Raw genomic sequence first — 18,939 nt, 5'->3', positions numbered from 1 at the left:
AATGTGCAGCCAAGTAGCAGGGACATCATTACTTGGCGGATTTTCTGTAAAAGCAGGTTGTTTCTGCAAAGTGGTTTTATTCTGAGGTTCTGGTTCTGACCTGGCAGCCACCACACAGAAGGAGTCACCACCAAAATTAGGAAGTTGCCTTCCGAACAAGAATGATATTTAGAATGCTGTTTGAAGACTGATCTTTTTCTTTCTCATGGTATTTCTAATTTTCAGTACAAGATCAGCCTGGGATGTGGGGCTGTGGACAGGCTGCAGGAGGTTCTCAGGGGCTGTGGAAGCCCTTCTGTCCTTGCACAGTTCTGTGATCAGATAAAAAACAACACAGAACCCAAACCACAAGAAGACAAGGAAACTGTGTGGCTGTAAACTGAAACAGAAACCGTTAATGTGAGATATTTCACAGGGGATCTGCTCCTCACACGATTCTTTGCTTCTACCAAACAAGGTGGGGGTAGTGGGGGACAGTGAAAGAGAAAATCCCTGCTCTGAGCCTTCTAAAAGTTGGTCTGGTTTTCTGTTTGCAGTGCTTTTCACCAAATGAGTGTTAGATTTAAGATCTCTTTATTATGTTATAATTTCAGTGTTACTGGAAGCTGTATTTCTTTCAACACCCTCTTATTTTGTGGCAAAATAAAGTGATAGTTGGCATGAATTACATCGAAGATCATTTCGAGGGGTGTTGCTGAAGCCCCTGCTGTAGATTTTATGTGCATTGGAGTTGTCTGTCTTGGTGTCAGGGATAAAGAGTATCCAAAGGCACTATCAAAATGCATATATTCATTTTGGATTTTCTTTTGATAATAAATAATTGAGCATTTCTTTGTTGGACTGCAGCCTGATCTCCCTTTTGTGGGGGGCTGAAGATGCTGAGTTGTGTGATTTCCCAGGGGAGCTGCAGATTAAATCTGAGCTTTAAAACGGGAAAAATATATACCCTATCATCAGGAACGTCCCATGATGGATAATGTACACATCCTGGTAGATTAGCATTTATATGCAGTGCAGTTGTTGGAAGATATAAGGCATGGGGAGAAAGTCTTTATCTCAGCAGAGCAGTGCAATTACATGGTTTTTGGGTTAAATTATCAAGAATTCCAGGCAAAGTGGCAATTTTGAACTGAAGTAGTATCAAAGGAGAGAAGAAGAGAGTGTTAAGGAATATCACTGTATAATAGAGAGAGCAAATTAGAAATTATTTGCATGACATTTCCCTTGGATGTTTCCAGGGAAGCTTCCAGAGAACACACACAAACACAAGCACCTGCCCTGCTACCAGAGGTGTGTTTGGTTTGCCCTGGAAACTTGGAGGAAAATTTGTTCTTTTTGAATCAGAGGGGCCCTGGGTGGTTGGTTCAGCCCTGTCCAGCTTCTTGAGCTCTTTTTGCCATGGCTCAAAACTGTGTGAGGGAGGTTTAGGCTGGATTTTAGGAAAAGGTTCTTCCCTCAGAGAGTGCTGGGTGCTGAACAGGTTCCCCAGGGATTGGGCACATCCCTGAGGCTGCCAGAGCTCCAGGAGTGGTTGGACAATGCTCTCAGGGACAGGCTGGGATTGTTGGGGTGTCTGTGCAGGGCCAGGAGTGGATGATGATCCTCTGGGTCCCTGCCAGCTCTGGATAATCTCTGATTAACACTGTGCAAAGTGGCATCCATCCCAATGGTGGTGTTTCCTCTCTGCTTGGTCTCACTTGGGCTTGCTTTGCCTGTTCCTGCTGGAATCTCCTCCTTGTGCTCCACCACTGTTCACGCACAGTCCTGATTTCCTCTTCTTCCCACCCAGCAATTCCTCAGTCAATCTGAAACAGTTGCACTCCCGTGGAGTTTGTATCAATGTGTCTTCAAACAGTTCACAGGCTAATTAAGCCTGTGAACACCACTGTGAAGTAGGGCAGTGTTAGTTTGCCATGTCTGTAAGGTGGCACAGGAACAGCTTTAATGAGCTTTACCTGCATAGCTGTAAACCATTATTAATATTGTTAATAAAGCAGATTCTCTGGGCCTGCAAGTGCTGCTCATTCCCATCAGTGAGCTCACTCAGCAGTAACAGCTCAGAACCAGCATCAGTCAGTAGAATCTAAATTACTGGAGTTATTAAGTGTTCTCACTTTCAGCAGTGCATTTAAAGGGATAGAGAGGTCAGAGGTGCTGAGCAGAGGATCTGGAGAGCTCTGGCTATCAATTACCCCATTTCTAGATGCTTTTATTGGTCCATACAACATTTCTCCTATAAAAGAACGTGGGCAATACACCTGACAAACCCCCTTCCCTGACAGTGTGCTGTCCAGCCAGCGCCTCTGTGATATCCTGCTGTCACCTGTGTCCATGGAGGTTGGATAGGTGGGGGTCAAAAAACATGCAAACCAGTTTCTTAGTGCTTCTAGATACTTCTGCCCATGATTTCTGTGATTAAAAGAGGAAGAGCACCAGAACCATCTGTGTCTGAGCCTCCAACTCACAGCAGCTTTCTCAGAGTGCCAGAATGAACCAGAGGAAGACTCAGAAATTCCTGTAGGAGAATCAGCTGGGCTCTGTCACTGTTGTTTTAGTGGTTTTGCTGCTCTTTACCTAAGTGCTGTGTGTATTTACTAACTGAATACTGCTGGCTTTGTGTTTCGATTCTGACCACAGCACAACAGTTCCTCGATGCTCTGGCTGAACAATTTGGCTCTTCACAGTGGTTCAGATATCAAGCAGAGCTGCTGAGGCAAATACTGGCACCAGGGGCTTGAGAACACCCTTCTGTTGTGGAATTACTCCATGTATCCATCAAATGATCCTTTCACCTTGCTGCCACTAAAAACCACACCTAGATCTAGGCCCTACCTGAGGAGCAGAGCTGCAGCTCCCAGTGGAGTTTGTGTGTTCAGTTATTGGGAACAGTGAAGTTCCTAGCTTGGAGCAGGGCAGAAGGAAAAGTGTGTTTCTCAATAATAAAGGGGTATTGGCTTGTATGATGTAATTAATTTAAAAATGTTTATAACGGAAAAACACTGGTCAGGAAAATAACAATTTTCACATCCTTGGTAGGGCCTGAATTGTGATATGGGGAAGGAACAGAGACAACAAAATCCAGTCCAACACCCATGAGGTCTTTAAGCTGCTCCTGGTTGTTAGCTTGCTGGTACCTTCTATGGCCAGTTGCAAAGGGCTGTGAGTTTCTTCTGTTTACAAGTGAAGAAAAAAAGAAAACCTCAAGTGCTATGTATTCCTTGATGGGATTTAGTGAAGGAATTTAATCACATTCTTTGTAATAACTGATTGAAATGAAATGCTTCTATTCTGTGTTTAGTGGTACTTTTAAAAATTAGAATATTTTTGTGCATTTCTATTTAGTGTTTTTACTTCTCCATCTTACAGAGGAGTTTTTTCTTGTGTAAAACCTACTTTTTTCTTTCACCTTTGATATGTTGAATGCCTTTGATTCTCAACTTCAGTCAGCTGTAATCTGCATGTTAAGGGATAATATGAAAGATTGGTAGTAAATATGGTTCAGAGATAAGTTTTCCCCATTATTTTCTCTGCATGTCTTTAAAAATGATTTATCACATATTCAGTATTCAGAACTACTATTTCATGAGCATATTCAGAGAATCCCTGAGTGCTTTGGGTTGGAAAGGACTTTAAAGCTCAATCCAGTTCCACTATCCCAGGTTGCTCAGAGCTCCATCCAACCTGGCCTTGGACACTTCCAGGGATGGGGCAGCCACAGCTGCTCTGGGCAACCTAAATTAGGATAATTGAGTGCTTTCAGTAAGTCTGTATATTCACTGCTTGAGATGCTCTACCTGTGTCAGGCTCAAGCTTTTGAGGTTTGACACAGAATTTGTGAATACTCCTCCATTATGTCCCCAGTGTCAGTGCTGGAGGAGCAGCTCAGCTCTCCTGCTCCTCTCCCTGCAGGAATTCCAGGCATGCACAAATCTGATGTTTAGAAAGAGGGGCTGACCAAGCTTGGACAATGATTTCCCTGGGTGAAAAGCTATTGGAAAATAAGCCTGGAAATAAAAAAGTTTTTCTTTGACAACATTTAAAACCTTTTAGCCAAAGCTTATTTTCATATAATGATTTCTAGACATCATTAAACAAGCTACCTGGCAACTTGCAGCCTAATTTTGAGCTCAGTTTGGTTCTGTTCTAGGGAAATTGTTCTGTACTCCTCACCATTGGATGCACGTCCTCATGAAATACAGTTTGTTCTTTCCCCTGCTTTCTATGCACAGGAATATGTTTCAGTCTGTTATAATGTATTATTTTTAATGCAAAGGGAATGAACATTAGGCTCAATTAGAAAAGAATAGGTTAGGGAAAGAAAAGTAGTGTGATGCTTTCTGGGCTGGGAGGATTCTTGTGGCTTTGGACCTTGCCAGAGCACAATTCCTACACAGTTTTCCCTGGTGATCTTTGTTCTTGGAGAGGGAAATTGGTGGTTCTCTCAGTTCCTGAGCTCTTAGGTGGCCTGAATTATTCTGTGCTGTGGCAGCTCTGTGTGGGCACTGCACAGAACAGGAGTCTGAGCCTGGCCTGGTGTTCTCTGACAATTGCAGGCTGGTGGGAATCACAATTTTTCTGTGGTTTTTTTGAGACTTTGTCCCAGTGTTTGTTTCTAAGACCCAGATCTGTTCCTGGTACTGATGGATCTGAAGGTCACTGAGGGCTATTTCAGGAGGTTGAACACACCCACAGCTGGATTTAAACACAGCTATGCTGTAATGTCACTGTGGTGTGGTGGCTGAGCTTTGCTGTCCTGTGGCATTTCTACATAAGAGACATTTCTGGGGAGGAGATGCCCCAGAATCCCAAAATCATTTGGGTCAGGAAATTTTTCCCAGAACCGTCGAGTCCAACCTGTGCTCAATCACCACCGTGTCACCAGCCCAGAGTGCCACAGCCAGGCCTTCCTTGGACACCTCCAGGGATGGGCACTCCAAACCCCCCTGGGTGTGGGAATCCAGAGCTTCCCTCTGGCTGCCCTGGCAGGTCTGGGACCCTGGCAGGGGTCAGGAACCCCCCTGGACAGAGCCCCCAGAGACACTGCCTGTGATCTCTGCCCATGGAAAAGAGTTTTCAATCTTACAGCATGAATTACCAGCTCTGAGTGTTTGATATGAGTAATAATTAAGTGTGGCACGGGTGCAAAAGTAAAATTTTAGGATTCTAGATGAGGGGTCCAAAGGGGACAAGCTGGAGGAAATTGGGTGTGCCTTGTCCTTTTTCTCCTTCTTCATGCCCTCCATGTCTCACTGTGGTGTTGGCATTTTTCTGTTGGTTCAGGCTGGGGACACACTGTCCAACGTAGGTGACAGATATTGGCACGTTATTGTAAATCCAGCCCAGGGAGTTTCTGGTATTTAATGTTTGTAACATCCCACTGAGGGCAGAGCCCCACACGCTGCCCTGCAGGACAGAGCTGGGCAGGGCAGCAGAACATGTGAGAGATAAACAGAATAAACAACCTGGAAACCAGCACAGACCAATTATGGCTCCTTCTTTGGCAGAGACTTTCTACAATCTAGGGATCATCAATACACAGATTCTGACACCTGGGCAGCCCCTTCCAATGCCTGCCCACCCTTTCTGGGAAGAAATTACTTCTGATGTCCAGCCTGACCTTTCCTTGGACCACCTTGGTTCAGTGTCCTGCCAGGGAGGTGCAGACAGCAGGATGTGAGCTGTCCCTCCAACCACGGCTTCTTGTTGTTATCCAAGTTCACCAAGTAAGAAAGATCATGAGAGACATGTTGGAATGACTGAGATTGGAGAGCTTTAAGTGCCCTGAGCAGGGACAGAGCCTGTGCTGCAGACTTGAGCAGCATCCCACATTCCCAAAGCTTTTCCTTTTGCCCGGGAGCCGCTGGCCGGAGCGCTGGGAAGGGAGCCCGTGTCTGGTGCAGATGTCACTGCTGCTTTGTTTGTCAGGATTCTGTATTTATACACAGCACGTTTCGGGAGGATTTGGAAACAGCTTGATATTTTTGTTCTCTAATTTGCTATTTTGCCTACTAGAAAGAGGCTACATCAGCGTTTTTGGACCACGTTCAGGCCTGCTGTAAATAGATGCAGCTTCCTTTCAATCAGTGACATTGTGAACGCTTGTATCGGGGCTAAACATGGCTATTTTTAGCTCTGCTCTCTCACCTAGTCACTCCTGTTTGCTTTAGTAAGATTTTTATTTACTCCTGTTAAAAGGTTACTTGAATCAGATGCTCATAAAATTCCAGTTAGAATCAGATAAGTCATTTTCTCCGAGTGTTTTATGATGGAGTTCCTCGTTGTTGTTCTATTTTATTTATTATTCTGTGCTCTCAGCTAATTGACAGGGATGAAGAGGTGGTGGTGTGGCTGCAGGTGACCTTTAGACTGCTGGAGGAGGCAGAGGCCAGTGCTGGCCCCTGTGGCTGCTGCCCTGGGGGGATGTTGGCAGAGCCACAGGCAGGAAAATGCCACGGAAGTGGAAAATGAGAAGATAGCTTTAATCCTGCTGAGTGGCCCTAGTGAGGCCACATCTGGGCTGTGGTGTTCAGTTCTGGTCTCCACTGTTCAAGAAAGACAAGGAGCTCCTGGACAGGGTCCAGTGGAAGCCACAAACACGATGAGAGGTCTGGAGTGTGTGGCTGGTCACTAGCAGCATTTTTGTTCTTTGACTGTGGGAAGGGCTGAATTCTGGAGACAAAAACCAGGGGTGGAGGGATGCCATTGATTAGAGTCAGGATTTCATACGAAATTCCTGTGCTCATGCTGGAAAAACATAATTATTTGAAATAAATACTGAAGTAAACATTTGTTTTCAGTTTTAAAGAGATGGGTTAACTTAGTTCCCCTCCTTGTACCCTCCAAGCTTGTGACTTGGCCAGTTTTGGATGAGCTCTGTGAGTCCCTGGTTAGGGGTGAGGTGCCTGACCTGAATCTGCTCTCCCCACCAGCCCATCCCTTCCTGCTTGTGAACCTCTGGTGAACACTGCAAACCTCAAAGGTGGCCTTCATTCCTCCTTGAAAGACATTTTGCCTTGGTAATTAGTCAGTGCAATCATGGCACTTGGCAAATTTGTCTTTGTGGGGGAAATGGTTGTCCAGGGGCTGGGAGCCCAGAGGAGCTGGGTGCTGTCTCACACTCTGTGTGTATTGTTGATATCATCCATCACTTTGGTGTTGCCAGAAGAAGCTCTTAAAAAATATTTTTCCTTTCCCTTAACAACCAGTGATCTGGTTGTTGCAGAAATTATATAGTTATAGCAGAAGGAATCTTTAAAGCTAAAGCTGTCAGCATCTTTATTTCATAAATAATTGCTGGTTCTTTTTAGCTGTTACTTAACGCTATCATTTTATTAATTCCTGCTTTCTGTTCCTGGGCTTATTTTTCTGTGTGCTGTTAACTGTGCTTATTGTGCTCCTCGTCAGCTCCCCCTGAACTTCTTCAAACTCCTGTCACTTACTCAATGCTGCATCTGTCACTTCGTTGTGCCATTATGTGAGAGCTGCAGTTTCTGGCTGATCATTTTTCACTCAATCCAAGAGCAGCAGTAAAGGAGGAGATTTCCTTTGTGCTGCAGGGGAAGTGCAGGGTCTGTTGATAGAATGGGAGGTCGAAACAGAAACAATTCCAGTCTGGGGAATGTAGGCTGTGATTGAATTTGTCTGAATCATAGAATCACAGAGTGGTTTGGGTTGGAGGGGACCTTAAAGATCATCCAGTCCCATGGGCAGGAACACTTTCTAGTATCCCAGGTTGCTCCAAGCCTGGTCCAATGTGGCCTTGGACACTTCCAGGGATGGGACAACCACAACTTCTCTGGACAACCTGTGCCAGGGCCTCAGCACCCTCATAGGGAATGATTTCTTCCATGTATCTCATCAGTCTGAAGCCATTCCCCCTTGTCCTGCCACTCCAGTTTCTGATGAAAAATCCCTCTTCAGCTTCTTTATAGCCCCTTCAGATCCTGGAAGGTGCTGTGAGGTCCCTACCCAACCTTTTCTTCCCCAGGCTGAGCAGCCTCAGCTCTCAGTCTGTACATTTTGGGGATATCTGAGTTTTTGCAGTGCAGTGCCAAGGGGCCTCGGCGAGGAGCAGCCCATGTCCTGTGGCTGCATAAGCCTCTGATTGTTCCCTGTGCCATGGGCTTGGGAACCTCTTCTTTCTCTGCCATAATTAAATTTAAAAAGTTTGGAAAATACTAAGCAGGGCTGGAATGTTTGGCGTGGCCTTGCTGGAAATGTGTGTTGGTATATTTTCACACTCCTCCCACAGTTGTCTTTGTGGTTTATTGTTGTGTTTTTTTGTTGTTTGTGGGTTTTTTTGGGCACCAGCCAGGAACTGGGACCAGGCCAGGGATTTTTCTTTCACTGCATTCAGAGCTGTTTGTGCCACTCTTCAGTCTCTTAATTACCCAATCTTTGGTTCATTGTCCTAGAAAAGTTCAGTCCATTCAGCAGGATTCTGCTCCGTGCCACTGCTGGTTCCGTCATGTGGGGAATAAGGAATTTGAATCAGCTCCCAAAATTTCACTTTTTGTCCAAAAGCCAGGCTGGCAAGGAGAGGTGGAGGTGCACGGTCTGGCTGGGGGACTTTGGGTGGGTTTGGAACCCATGGGGACATTTGTGACACAGATTGCTGTGTGAAATTCCAGGGTGTAGCAGGTGCCAGCTCAGAAGCAGGGAAAGACAGAGCTTCCATGGGATGAGGTTTGTGACAGTGCATTAAAATGCTCCTAATGGAAGATTCTCATCTGCAGCCTGCCAGGGTCATGCTCTAAATTACTTGCAAAGAAACTGTAAAGACCCTGATGTAATTTATCGAGCAATAAAACCCATTAGAGGTAACATGAACCCGTAATTCTGAAATGACAGTGCATAAGAGGTTGTGCTTCATCAGTGAAATGTAGGTAAATCTCTTGCAAAAAAAAACCCCAAAAAAAAAAACCCACCCCAAAACGTGAGTAGTGTCTAGTTTTTACTGGGGGAAAAAAAAGAAGAAAATGTGGTTTGTGAAGAGGAACAGGATATTTTGGTGCATTATGGAAATGCCTCATAAAATTCTCAGCGTGTGGAAGCAGTAATGGGCTTAATACACCTGTGGGAGGTGAGGCATGCTTGGGATCCTTTTGTGCTGGTAATGAAGAGCTGGAATCAGAATCCTAAACCTTGGCAAATGGAGATGCTGACACAGGTTTATACAGCCCATGGTGGAACTCGGGTGGTTTCATGAGCCTTTTTACAAGTCATCAGCATAATGAGACAAGTTTTTCTGATGTTTCTGTTTTTCTTTCCAGGATTTTTGCTCTTTAAAGACTATTGCATGAATGAGATCGATGAAGCTGTCCCTCAGCTGAAGTTCTATGAGGAGGTAAGTGCTGGTGGTGGAGGTTTGGGGCTGTGAGGCTGGGGGAGGCTGTCCTGCTCCTGCTCCATCAGGGAATGCTGAGGGGGAAGCACAGGGAGATGTGAAGCAGTGTGGACTGGTAGAAAAGGATCTGGAACTTGGTGTTGGGGTGACACTGAAACCCTTCAGGTCTTTCCCAGCAGTTCTTCAGCTGTAGGAAAGGCAGTAGGGGGGGATTGTGGAGGGATGTGGGGTGGGAGCTGCTCAGATGGTTCAGGAGCCCCTGTGGCAGAGGGGACACGAGAGGTGGCTTCAGATGGATGAGTTGTGTCCCTTGTCAGGACAAACCCAGTGGAGGAGCTGCCAGGCACTGTGCAGGGCACATCCCAAAGGAGCACTAATTCCAAGGAATGCCCTGGCCTTCCCCAGCTGCTGCAGGGTCTGAGCTCCATGGCTCCATTCATTCATTTGTGACACAGAATAAACCCCCAGTGAATCCTGTCCCAGGTGCTGATTTCAGGGCAGACATGCCCATGCCTGATGCTCAGGGTTAATTAGAGCTGGGATAGCCATGGCTGCTTCACTCATGAGCTGAAAATTTAACTGGTTTTCTTGCTATCAGCACGAACAGCTGGTATCAATTTGGAGATCAGTCCTCAGCAAGACTCCATTCCCCCACTCAGATCAGATACCTGCTGTCAATAAAGAATCTTTTTCTATCATTCCCATCTCTTTATACACTTCAGATATCACTGTCATAAGTAATCCGAAAAGGCCTCTTGTACCAGATTATTTAGCAAGATATTCTTGGCTGCCTCTTTATCTCTGAAACAATTCAAAATTGTATTTTTAGGTTATTAGCAAAATGTTGCCTCAAAAGAATTTCAGTGCTTTGTCATGTACTTCTGGAAAAATCCCATTAAAGATATTTAAAGAGAGGTTCATTGTGTTTTCCTCTGTGACATACCGGATCCAGGAGCTTTTCCTTTTTTTATATATTTGATTTACTTGCTGCATTTATTACACATAGAATAATCTGAGTACATTGCTACATTAAAAATTGCTTGATGTAGAAGAGCTCTGTACTCCAGGGATTTCATATCACTGCAGCTGGAGTCACGATCAGGCATTTAGCAGGATGAGTGATTCATCCCGATCGGTTTCAGAAGAAAAAAAAAAGAAATTAAAAAGAAAAATGGGGGAAAATGGGGGGTGAAAAAGCTTCTAAATACTTGAAAACAAATGCATTCTGATTCCAGTCTTTCAGGAGATCCTTTTGATCTCTGAGGGGGCTCTGCTGAAACCCCTCAACACTGACTGGGGAGTTGTGTCCTTCAACAACCAAACATTGAGGGATAGGAGGTTGTGCTCAAATAAGACAGTCAGATATCCATCAGGCTTCCTCCTGTACTGCTAATTATTTTGTGTCATTGCATTAATTAAAAGTGTTTCTTGGGCAAAGACGTTTTGAGTCATTTTAATTATAAATTGGTATCAAGGGGGAAGCAGCACAGATGGCACATTGGGGTGGGACTGGTGCCTTATCATGTCAGCAAACAAGAGGAGTACAGCTAGAAAGATACTGAGTTTAATTAATGTTCCACCTCCAGAGGTAGGCTGGTTCTAGTTTGTCTCTTGATAATTGGACTTGATGATCTTGGAGGTTTTTTCCCAACCTAAGCAATCCTGGGATTCTGTGGCACAGAGCAGATCAGCTCACTGCTGATCTGGATCCCAGGGCTTCACTGGCTGGTGCTGGGAAGGTCCAGGAAATCAGAGCTGAGCCTTTCTCCTTGCATATTTTTTTACATTTTGTCACTTCTGGAAGAACTCTTTCCCTGAATATGCTCCAGAGGACCCTTGGACTCAGTGAACTTTTTGTTCTGGAGCTGCTTGTCAGGTTTTGTTCTGTAAATGAACTATCTGGAATTGCTGTTGTTTCACCTGGAGCACACTGATCTCCTACAGCACACCTGAGGAAACATGATGTATGTTGTAAAACTGTCTTTTAGCCACTTTTAGGGTTCAAATCCACAGTGTAGCTAAACTATGTGAACATTTTGAAATGTGCTGTATATGCTTTCTTGGACATCTGTACCAGATGTGCTGTGATCAGGGAATTTTTGGGTTGGAAGAGCCCTCTCAGCCCATCGAGTCCCACTGTTCACTCAGCACTGCCACGGCCACCACTGAGCACGTCCCCAAGTGCCACATGCTGTTAAACCCCTGCAGGGATGGAGACTCCACCGGTGCCCTGGGCAGCTGTGCCAGGGCTGGAAAATTCCAATATTAAAAGAAATCCCAGCTATCGCTGTGCTGTTGCAGGTGATTTTTCCTCAAGAAAGAAAACAATAAAATAAAACTTCAGCCAAAATCCTTTTTTTTTGACCCCATGAGTGAGGAATGACTAGGAAATGTGGGGTGTGTGCTTGTGCTGCAGATCAAGGAGTACGAGAAGCTGGACTCGGAGGAGGAGCGGCTGTCGCGGAGCCGGCAGATCTACGACACCTACATCATGAAGGAGCTGCTCTCCTGTTCCCACGTGGGTATCCTGCCTTTTTTCCCTCCCTGGCAGCAGGAAAATCTGCTCTTCCATCCCCAGGATGCTCTAGATTTCCCTTTGAAATCCAAGATCAGGGTTTGGCCAAATTCAGAATGTTGGTTTTTTTATTTTTATTGATTTTTTGGGGTGTAAATGTTGGTGGCGTGCTGCAATTTGCATTAAACTTAGTGGCACACAAAAGAAGTATCAGGAGATTTTTCTGTTTTTTGTTTTTTTAGACTAAATACCTGTGTACAAAAGGATGAAATAAATGCAGGGTGTGTGTATAGAGATGTGGCTAAAGTCACTGAAAATACACATTTCCTCTAGCTGAAGTTTGGGCCCACTGATCTGTTCTTAACACTTTCATTTGCTCTTATTTGAAAGAAGGATTTGCAGGGTGTTCTATCTTGCTTTGGGTGGAGGGCTTAAGCTTTTCTTTTTTTTTTTTTCCCCCCCTTCCCCCAAAATGCATTATTTTATTAGTAAAAAGTTCCTGTCTGCTTCTGGCTCTGGAGCTGTGCCTGTAAATGGGATTTTTCGTGGATTTGTTAAAGGAGGATCATCACTTCCTTTGATTTTTACCTTCCTCCTCCTCCTCATCTTCCCCTCTCCTGCCTTTCTGCTTCAGAATAATCCTGTCACTGGCTCATTCTGCAGGTTTCACACAATAGTCACTGTAATGTACCTGTGGGAGGCCCTATTGATTCCCCTTGGGGTCGGTGTTTCCATGTGGGGAAAAGAACAACAGTGCTCTGACCCGAAATGAAACTCCTGACAGTTCCAACTGTTTGAAATCTTCCTTTTTCTTTTCCAAAAGCCTTTCTCAAAACAAGCTGTAGATCATGTACAAACACATTTAGCCAAGAAACAAGTGCCAGCCAGCCTTTTCCAGGTGAGCTTTCACAGTCTGAACATTCAGCTTCTTTGACAGAAAGTGACTTTATTTTAGATACTGTTTAAAGAGACAGAATAAATGGGACAAGTACATATTCTGTGCTGTAAGTGGGATTTAAGTGCTTTTCCAAGTCAAAATTACAATTTATTCTTCTTATCTGTAATATTTTCAAGCACATTTAGAAAAGCAAACTATACCTTGGTGTGTGAACAGAAGAGTTTTTATAGATGTGTAATTTTAAGCCATTAAATGACTTAGAGTAAATCACTTTCCATCAAGAAGATGCTCATCCTGTCAGGGTGAACTGAGCTGCAACAATGGAGAAATAGTCTTATCCATCACGGGGGTGTTTGTAAGCTTAAGTGTCTTTTATCTAAATCTGATGTATTTTTATATGCTGAAAAAATGTGGAGGTTGCCCTTGCCTGAAGTGTGTTGTGCTCCTGAGCTGTTCTGGCTGTTGCCATGGGCTGGAAATTGGTGATTGCAGTTCTGGGGGATGGCTCAGCACTAAGTGGGGGGAGGTTGGGCCATGACACACCCAGGGGAGGGATTTCCCTGGAAAAAGTCACCTGTGATTTCAAGGTGCTGATGTCTCAGCAAGGACAGGGAGGAGAGGAGCACCACAGAGATGAGGGAGCAGCTCTGGGAAGTTTGGATTCCACAGGGGTGACAATTTATTGGTTAAAGACATTTGAAAGAAGAACGTTTTTCCCCCACACCCCTTAAAGTTTTCTAGCTTATAAGAATATTTTGTGTTTGACTTCAGGTCACCTGCTCAGATTCCAAAAGCCAAATAAAGCTAAAATGCTTTGTTGAGGCTTCTTTAGGACAATCCAGGAGCTGTGTGAGGCCAAAGGGAGTTCTGTGTATTGAATGGGATTGAAAAAAGCTATTTATTATCTGCTTAAATACTAATTGTGTTTCCTCACCCTTTTTAGCCATATATAGAAGAAATTTGTGATAGTCTCCGAGGAAAAATATTTCAAAAATTTATGGAAAGGTATGAACATGGAATATTACCTGAATTATCTGCCTAATGTAGTGGGAAGCCAGGCTTTTTCAGTACTGCTGGAAATAAGGCTGAAAATATGATTAATCAAATGGGATTTATCAGCAAGCTTTGTAAATAGCCAGCTTGTGGGATATCCTGAGCAGTGTCAGGATGTGTGAGTGGAACAGCTGGAAAGCTCAGGGGTTTCTCAGTCAGGGCACAGAGAGGTTGGAGGTTGGGCTGAGAAAAGGCAGAACTGGGATTTTGGGGATATTCCAAATATAATAAAGGTGTAATAAAGAATTGAAGGTATGAGTCTGGCTCAGCAGAGCAGCCCTTTCCTGCTCCTGTGGCTGGCTCTGCAAAGCTCAGCTGCCACCCAGCAACACCAAATCCATTTTCTAAACTGGTTTGGTGCCATTCTGTGATAATTATAAAATTCCTCCATAAAGCTGTTGTTTCTTACTTTGAAAATAAATTCTTAATTATTCATGTAGGAATAAGCAACTATTTTATTATTTTTTCCCCAAAGCATGTGGTGTTGCTGATGTCTTCCCTATTTTAAGATAAAATGAGTTGAAAATATTCCTTGGAGTATAGGGAGGTTCATAAACATAAATCGAGCTGTGTTTTTTATAATTATCTTTCTCTTGATGTAATTTAAATGTTTGTTAGTTCCAAACATGGTTGTTTAAAAATTGAAAACCATCTTTGAATGCTTGAAAACCATGCAAGAGAGCTGTGGGGACACACTGAGCACTTCCAGGGATAAGGTTATCTGCTGTCTTTCTCTCCCAAGGATGTAGAACATGGAGTGTGCTCTGCCTAGGAATTGTTTTTCTTGGTGGGGGTAAGATTACAGTTGGTGAAAGGAAGGCTGTCATTTATTAAATACCACCCCACGCCCTAGCTCAGACTAGATTTTAAATATCAGAGTCTTGACATTTCCTGTAATACTCTACACAATAGTCTCAGACAACTTTTAAACTTTTTTTTTTTTCCTTTTGCAGTGACAAGTTTACTAGATTTTGTCAATGGAAAAATGTAGAGCTAAATATTCATGTAAGTACTTACAAGTATATTTATCTTGTCAGAGGCTGATACAGGAAAGAGAATGTTCAGTTTTGAATCCTGCTCTGCAAAGGCCTCATTAAGGAGGGTGGTGGATGTCACTGCTCTGCTATTCTTAGGCACAGCCCTGATGATTCCTGTCTGGACGTCCCCGCTGCCTTCCTCAGCTAATAGAATTTTGATTTTTTTAATGGCTGAAACAGCTGAAGTGCCAGAATTGCTGCTCTTTTATCAGCCCCAATCCCTGTCCACCTCCCTTTGCCGCTCCAGTCCATAATCCCAGCACCCTCTGAGCCCCTTCCCTTGGCCTCAGCTTTTGTCCTTCTGCACTTCTGTGTGACAACTTGGGCTGCAAAAATAGCCCTGAGTGAGACTGGCAGATTTTGGGAACAACAGCTTCATTCCCCTTGGTGCTACTTCACACTGTAGTGCTTCCAAGTACTTGAAAATACCAACAATGAGGGGCTCCTTTTCCAACACAGTAAATGCTGTTGAATTACAGCTGAGGATCTTAACGCATTCATGGATCATTTAGATGTTTTCACTGTAAGTTTTTTAATGCTGGAAAAATGAAGGTTTTGTTTTGTTGCTTGTGTTTCCATTTGCAGCTGACCATGAATGATTTTAGTGTACATAGAATAATAGGAAGAGGGGGATTTGGTGAAGTGTACGGCTGCAGAAAAGCAGATACTGGAAAAATGTGAGTATCACACACTCTGTGGTGATCATAAACTCTGGACTAGGGAGGAAATCCTTCCAATCATTTCTTAGGAAATCACTGGAAAGCAGCATCACGTTGCTGTAAAGTTCTTTGTGATGAAGTTTTATCCCCAGAATTCTGATTCCTGGCTCACTGCAGGCTCAGTTTGCTCTTGGATCCTGTTCCATGCCAAGCAGGGGCTCAGTCTCACACAGCTCCTGGGCACATGGAAATGTCCTGTCAAAACCAGTGGAAAATGCACAAGTGTTCAAATCAGGTGCATGCTCCAGCAATTCCCTGCATCAGAGGCTGCCAGGGCAGAGGGATGTTCCTGTGGAACCCATGGTGGCTGCTCAGGTGTCACCTGCTCCAGGTGGAGCTGCAGGAACCTGCTCCCAAATCTGGGCAGTCAGGGCTGTGCCAGAACCCGCTCCCAGTGTGCTGCTCCCAGTTTGGGGATTTGCATCAGTGCCTGCCCCATGTGTGGTGAAAGCAGTGATCCCTGCTGCCTTTTGCACTGCTGGACTGTGCTTCCCAGAGCTCTCTGTGGGAGCTCCAGGGTCAGTTCTGGGTAGTTTTTATTCTTCTTGTGATCTTATCATTCAAACACCTCCCCAATCATCAGATTTCTATTTCTAGGCATCATTGTCCCATTGTGTTCTGTTGTGAACATCTGGGCATGGATAACCAGTTGTTCTCAATATCAATCAGTTTTTTTATTTGCACCCCAGCCTTTCATCTTGCTTTTCTCCTAACAATTTTAGTCCACAGCCCATCCTTAAACATTTCCCTTTCATGTGTGAAGTGCCCTGTGTCTGGCTCCTGTGGCATTTATGTGTGCCTGACATCCTTGATGATAATAAACTTCTGACTCTTAACAAGTGGAAGACATCTTAATGTTGATATTATTATATTCAGTATTTTTGCAGTGACTTCAAGTATTTGTATTAATACGCTTACTAACAATGCTGGCTTTATTCTTGCTTTGGTACTTTTTGTCCATGTACAGTTCATTCATTTGTCCACATACAAAAATAAACAGCAGGCAGTTCTCAGAGTCCCAGCCATCTCCGTGTCTGAGTAGGGCTCTGGCAGGAGGTGGATAAACCCTTGGGAAGTGAGAAGGACAGGAAAAGTGAAGCAAAGGACAGGTTTTAGTAGATACAAATAGGACAAAGGGAAGCAAAACGTGGCAAAACCAACCTTCTTTTTCAAATTTGAAGCAAAACTTAAGGTTCAGCTTCTGGGTAGAGGTTTGGTTTAGTTCTTTCTTGATCCAAAGCTGTGTGCTCATCCCTAACCCAGCTCCCATCCCCTCTAGATGCTGAGGCTGCAGGGTGTTGTAAATGCAGACCAACCCAATGGGAAAAAATTATGATGTCTGACTCAATTAAAAGGCTGAATGATTTCTTTATTATAACTATGCTAAAATACATTCATATACTATATAAAAAGGAAGATACTAAAACTACATACTACTTTCTCTATCACAACTCGTGACCCTCTCCCTATAGTCCAGCCCCAGGTGGGTTGGATTGGCCATCAGCTTAAACAATCCTCATTCGAATCCAACCAAGCACTCACCTCAGGTAAACAATTCTCCAAACACATTCCACATGGGAAAACAAGGAGCAGAAATAGAAATTGTTTTCTCTTTCATTTCTCTCTGTGAAAAATCCTGAGAGTGAGAGAAATGTGCTTGCCACAGCAGGGAGTTTGGGAGGGCTCCCCTCCCTGCCAGGGACCACCAGCAGTGGCCACTGAGCACCCCCACACCTGCAAGGAGCTCTAGAGAGGGGCCACAGACAGGATGCAGCACTGCAGGGAGAGGGACAGCAGCACAGTGACAGGCTTGATTTGGGACAGGTTCCCAGGGCAGCTGTCCAAGCAACCCTGGAAGTGTCCCAGGCCAGGTTGGATGGGGCTTGGAGCAGCCTGGGATAGTGGAATTTATGCCCATGAATTTAAGGTCTCTTCCCACCCCAAACCATTCTGTGGTTTCCATCAGCCTTGAACATCCCCAGTGCCTCTCTCTGATCAGGGCAGGGTCAGGGGTTATTTTTACTCACCCTTCACAGACTCCTCAGCAGTAACACGTGAATATATTCCCAGTCTGGAAACTTAAAATGCAAACCTCACTCCCCCGCTCCCAACACATTGATGTCAGAATGACGTGGCTGTTTTTGGGAGCTGGAGCCAAGGTGACAATCTGGGGCTGGATGGAGATGAGCATTGAAGCACTGCTGTAATGTGGGGAGTTCCTAAAAATCCATGAGCACCCATGTCTGGGAGTCTGGTGTGGAGGAACACACGTGTCCTTCTCACCGATGTCTATTAATGAACTCACCCAACATCTTGGAAAAATACCCAGCCTGGATCGTATCCTCCTGTGGTTGGTGGTTGTTAGGGTAACATCCTTTGTGAGCAAAATTTTATTAATTTGTGTAGCACAGATGGTAGAAGACTAAAAAAGCTTTCTTGTGTGTATCTGACTTTTTCTGAGTAGAAAGAAAATTAGAGGGGAAAAAAAAAATATAAAACTCAGCGTGTGTTCAAGATATTGCTTTCCTGGTAGGGTTGAAATTGTTGGAATTAAATGGTACCATAACAGAGTTTCTGTTATTTAATTCCTAAGGCAGAGCCTTGCTTGTAGGTATGAGAAAATGAATCTATGTTGTGTAATTCCTATTTCACTGTGATGGTTTGGACATGGAATTATTTGTTAAAGCACATTTCTCTGTCAGGAGGCTTCTGCTGGAAATGTGTTAATTCTGGGAGATTTTGGAGGTTTAGCCTGAAATTATATTTTTAGTCCTGGGTTTAAGTCTTTCAAGAGCTTGCTTAAAGGATCCTGTAAATGTGCATGGCCTGACTGCCAGTGAATAGTCCTGACAGAGGAGATTTTTGGTGCTTTTTCTGAATGGTTATTTTTAATTTTGCAGGTATGCAATGAAATGTTTAGATAAGAAGAGAATTAAGATGAAGCAAGGAGAAACATTAGCCTTAAATGAAAGAATTATGCTGTCTCTTGTCAGTACAGGAGTAAGTATCACTTTGTTATTCTTTCTTTCTTCCATATAATATAAAAGCTGTTACATATAATGCATATTCCATCAATTCCGTTGTGTGACATGCAAAAATTAACCCCCATGGAGCCTCCCCCTGATTCTTGCAATGTGTCTGAAATGAGAAGGGAAAACCAAACTTGCTTGATCAGTTTGGGTCCTGCAGAATGAACATCTCTGCTGCAGAGGCTTGAGGGGGTGCCCATTTCTGAGGTAATTCATCCTCCCACCCTCCTGATGTTTTAAATATCCTTTTTTAAGTATTTCTGTTTGAAACTTTTCCAAAACATGATTTGGTCTTGTAAAAAAGATTCAGGTTTTTGGGGTTTTTTTTGCATAGTTAGATAG

At 44.0% G+C, this 18,939-nt stretch overlaps 1 protein-coding gene across 2 annotated transcripts in view; it reads left to right on the top strand.

Annotated features, from left to right (window-relative positions):
- GRK3 (G protein-coupled receptor kinase 3) overlaps positions 1 to 18,939 on the top strand; it is a 61,031-nt gene that overhangs the window by 19,102 nt on the left and 22,990 nt on the right. For both annotated transcript variants that reach the window (XM_021544711.3, XM_021544712.3), the window contains exons 3-9: positions 9,273 to 9,346; positions 11,763 to 11,864; positions 12,685 to 12,759; positions 13,703 to 13,764; positions 14,766 to 14,817; positions 15,435 to 15,526; positions 18,469 to 18,568. In XM_021544711.3, the coding sequence (XP_021400386.2) occupies positions 9,273 to 9,346; positions 11,763 to 11,864; positions 12,685 to 12,759; positions 13,703 to 13,764; positions 14,766 to 14,817; positions 15,435 to 15,526; positions 18,469 to 18,568 (557 nt within the window). The remainder of the gene's footprint in view (positions 1 to 9,272; positions 9,347 to 11,762; positions 11,865 to 12,684; positions 12,760 to 13,702; positions 13,765 to 14,765; positions 14,818 to 15,434; positions 15,527 to 18,468; positions 18,569 to 18,939) is intronic.

This window comes from Lonchura striata, chromosome 18 (assembly GCF_046129695.1).
Source record: "Lonchura striata isolate bLonStr1 chromosome 18, bLonStr1.mat, whole genome shotgun sequence".
In the NCBI taxonomy this organism is placed as follows: Eukaryota; Metazoa; Chordata; class Aves; order Passeriformes; family Estrildidae; genus Lonchura; species Lonchura striata.
Note: the sequence above shows the minus strand (reverse complement) of the source record. Positions and strands in the feature narration are given on the sequence as shown.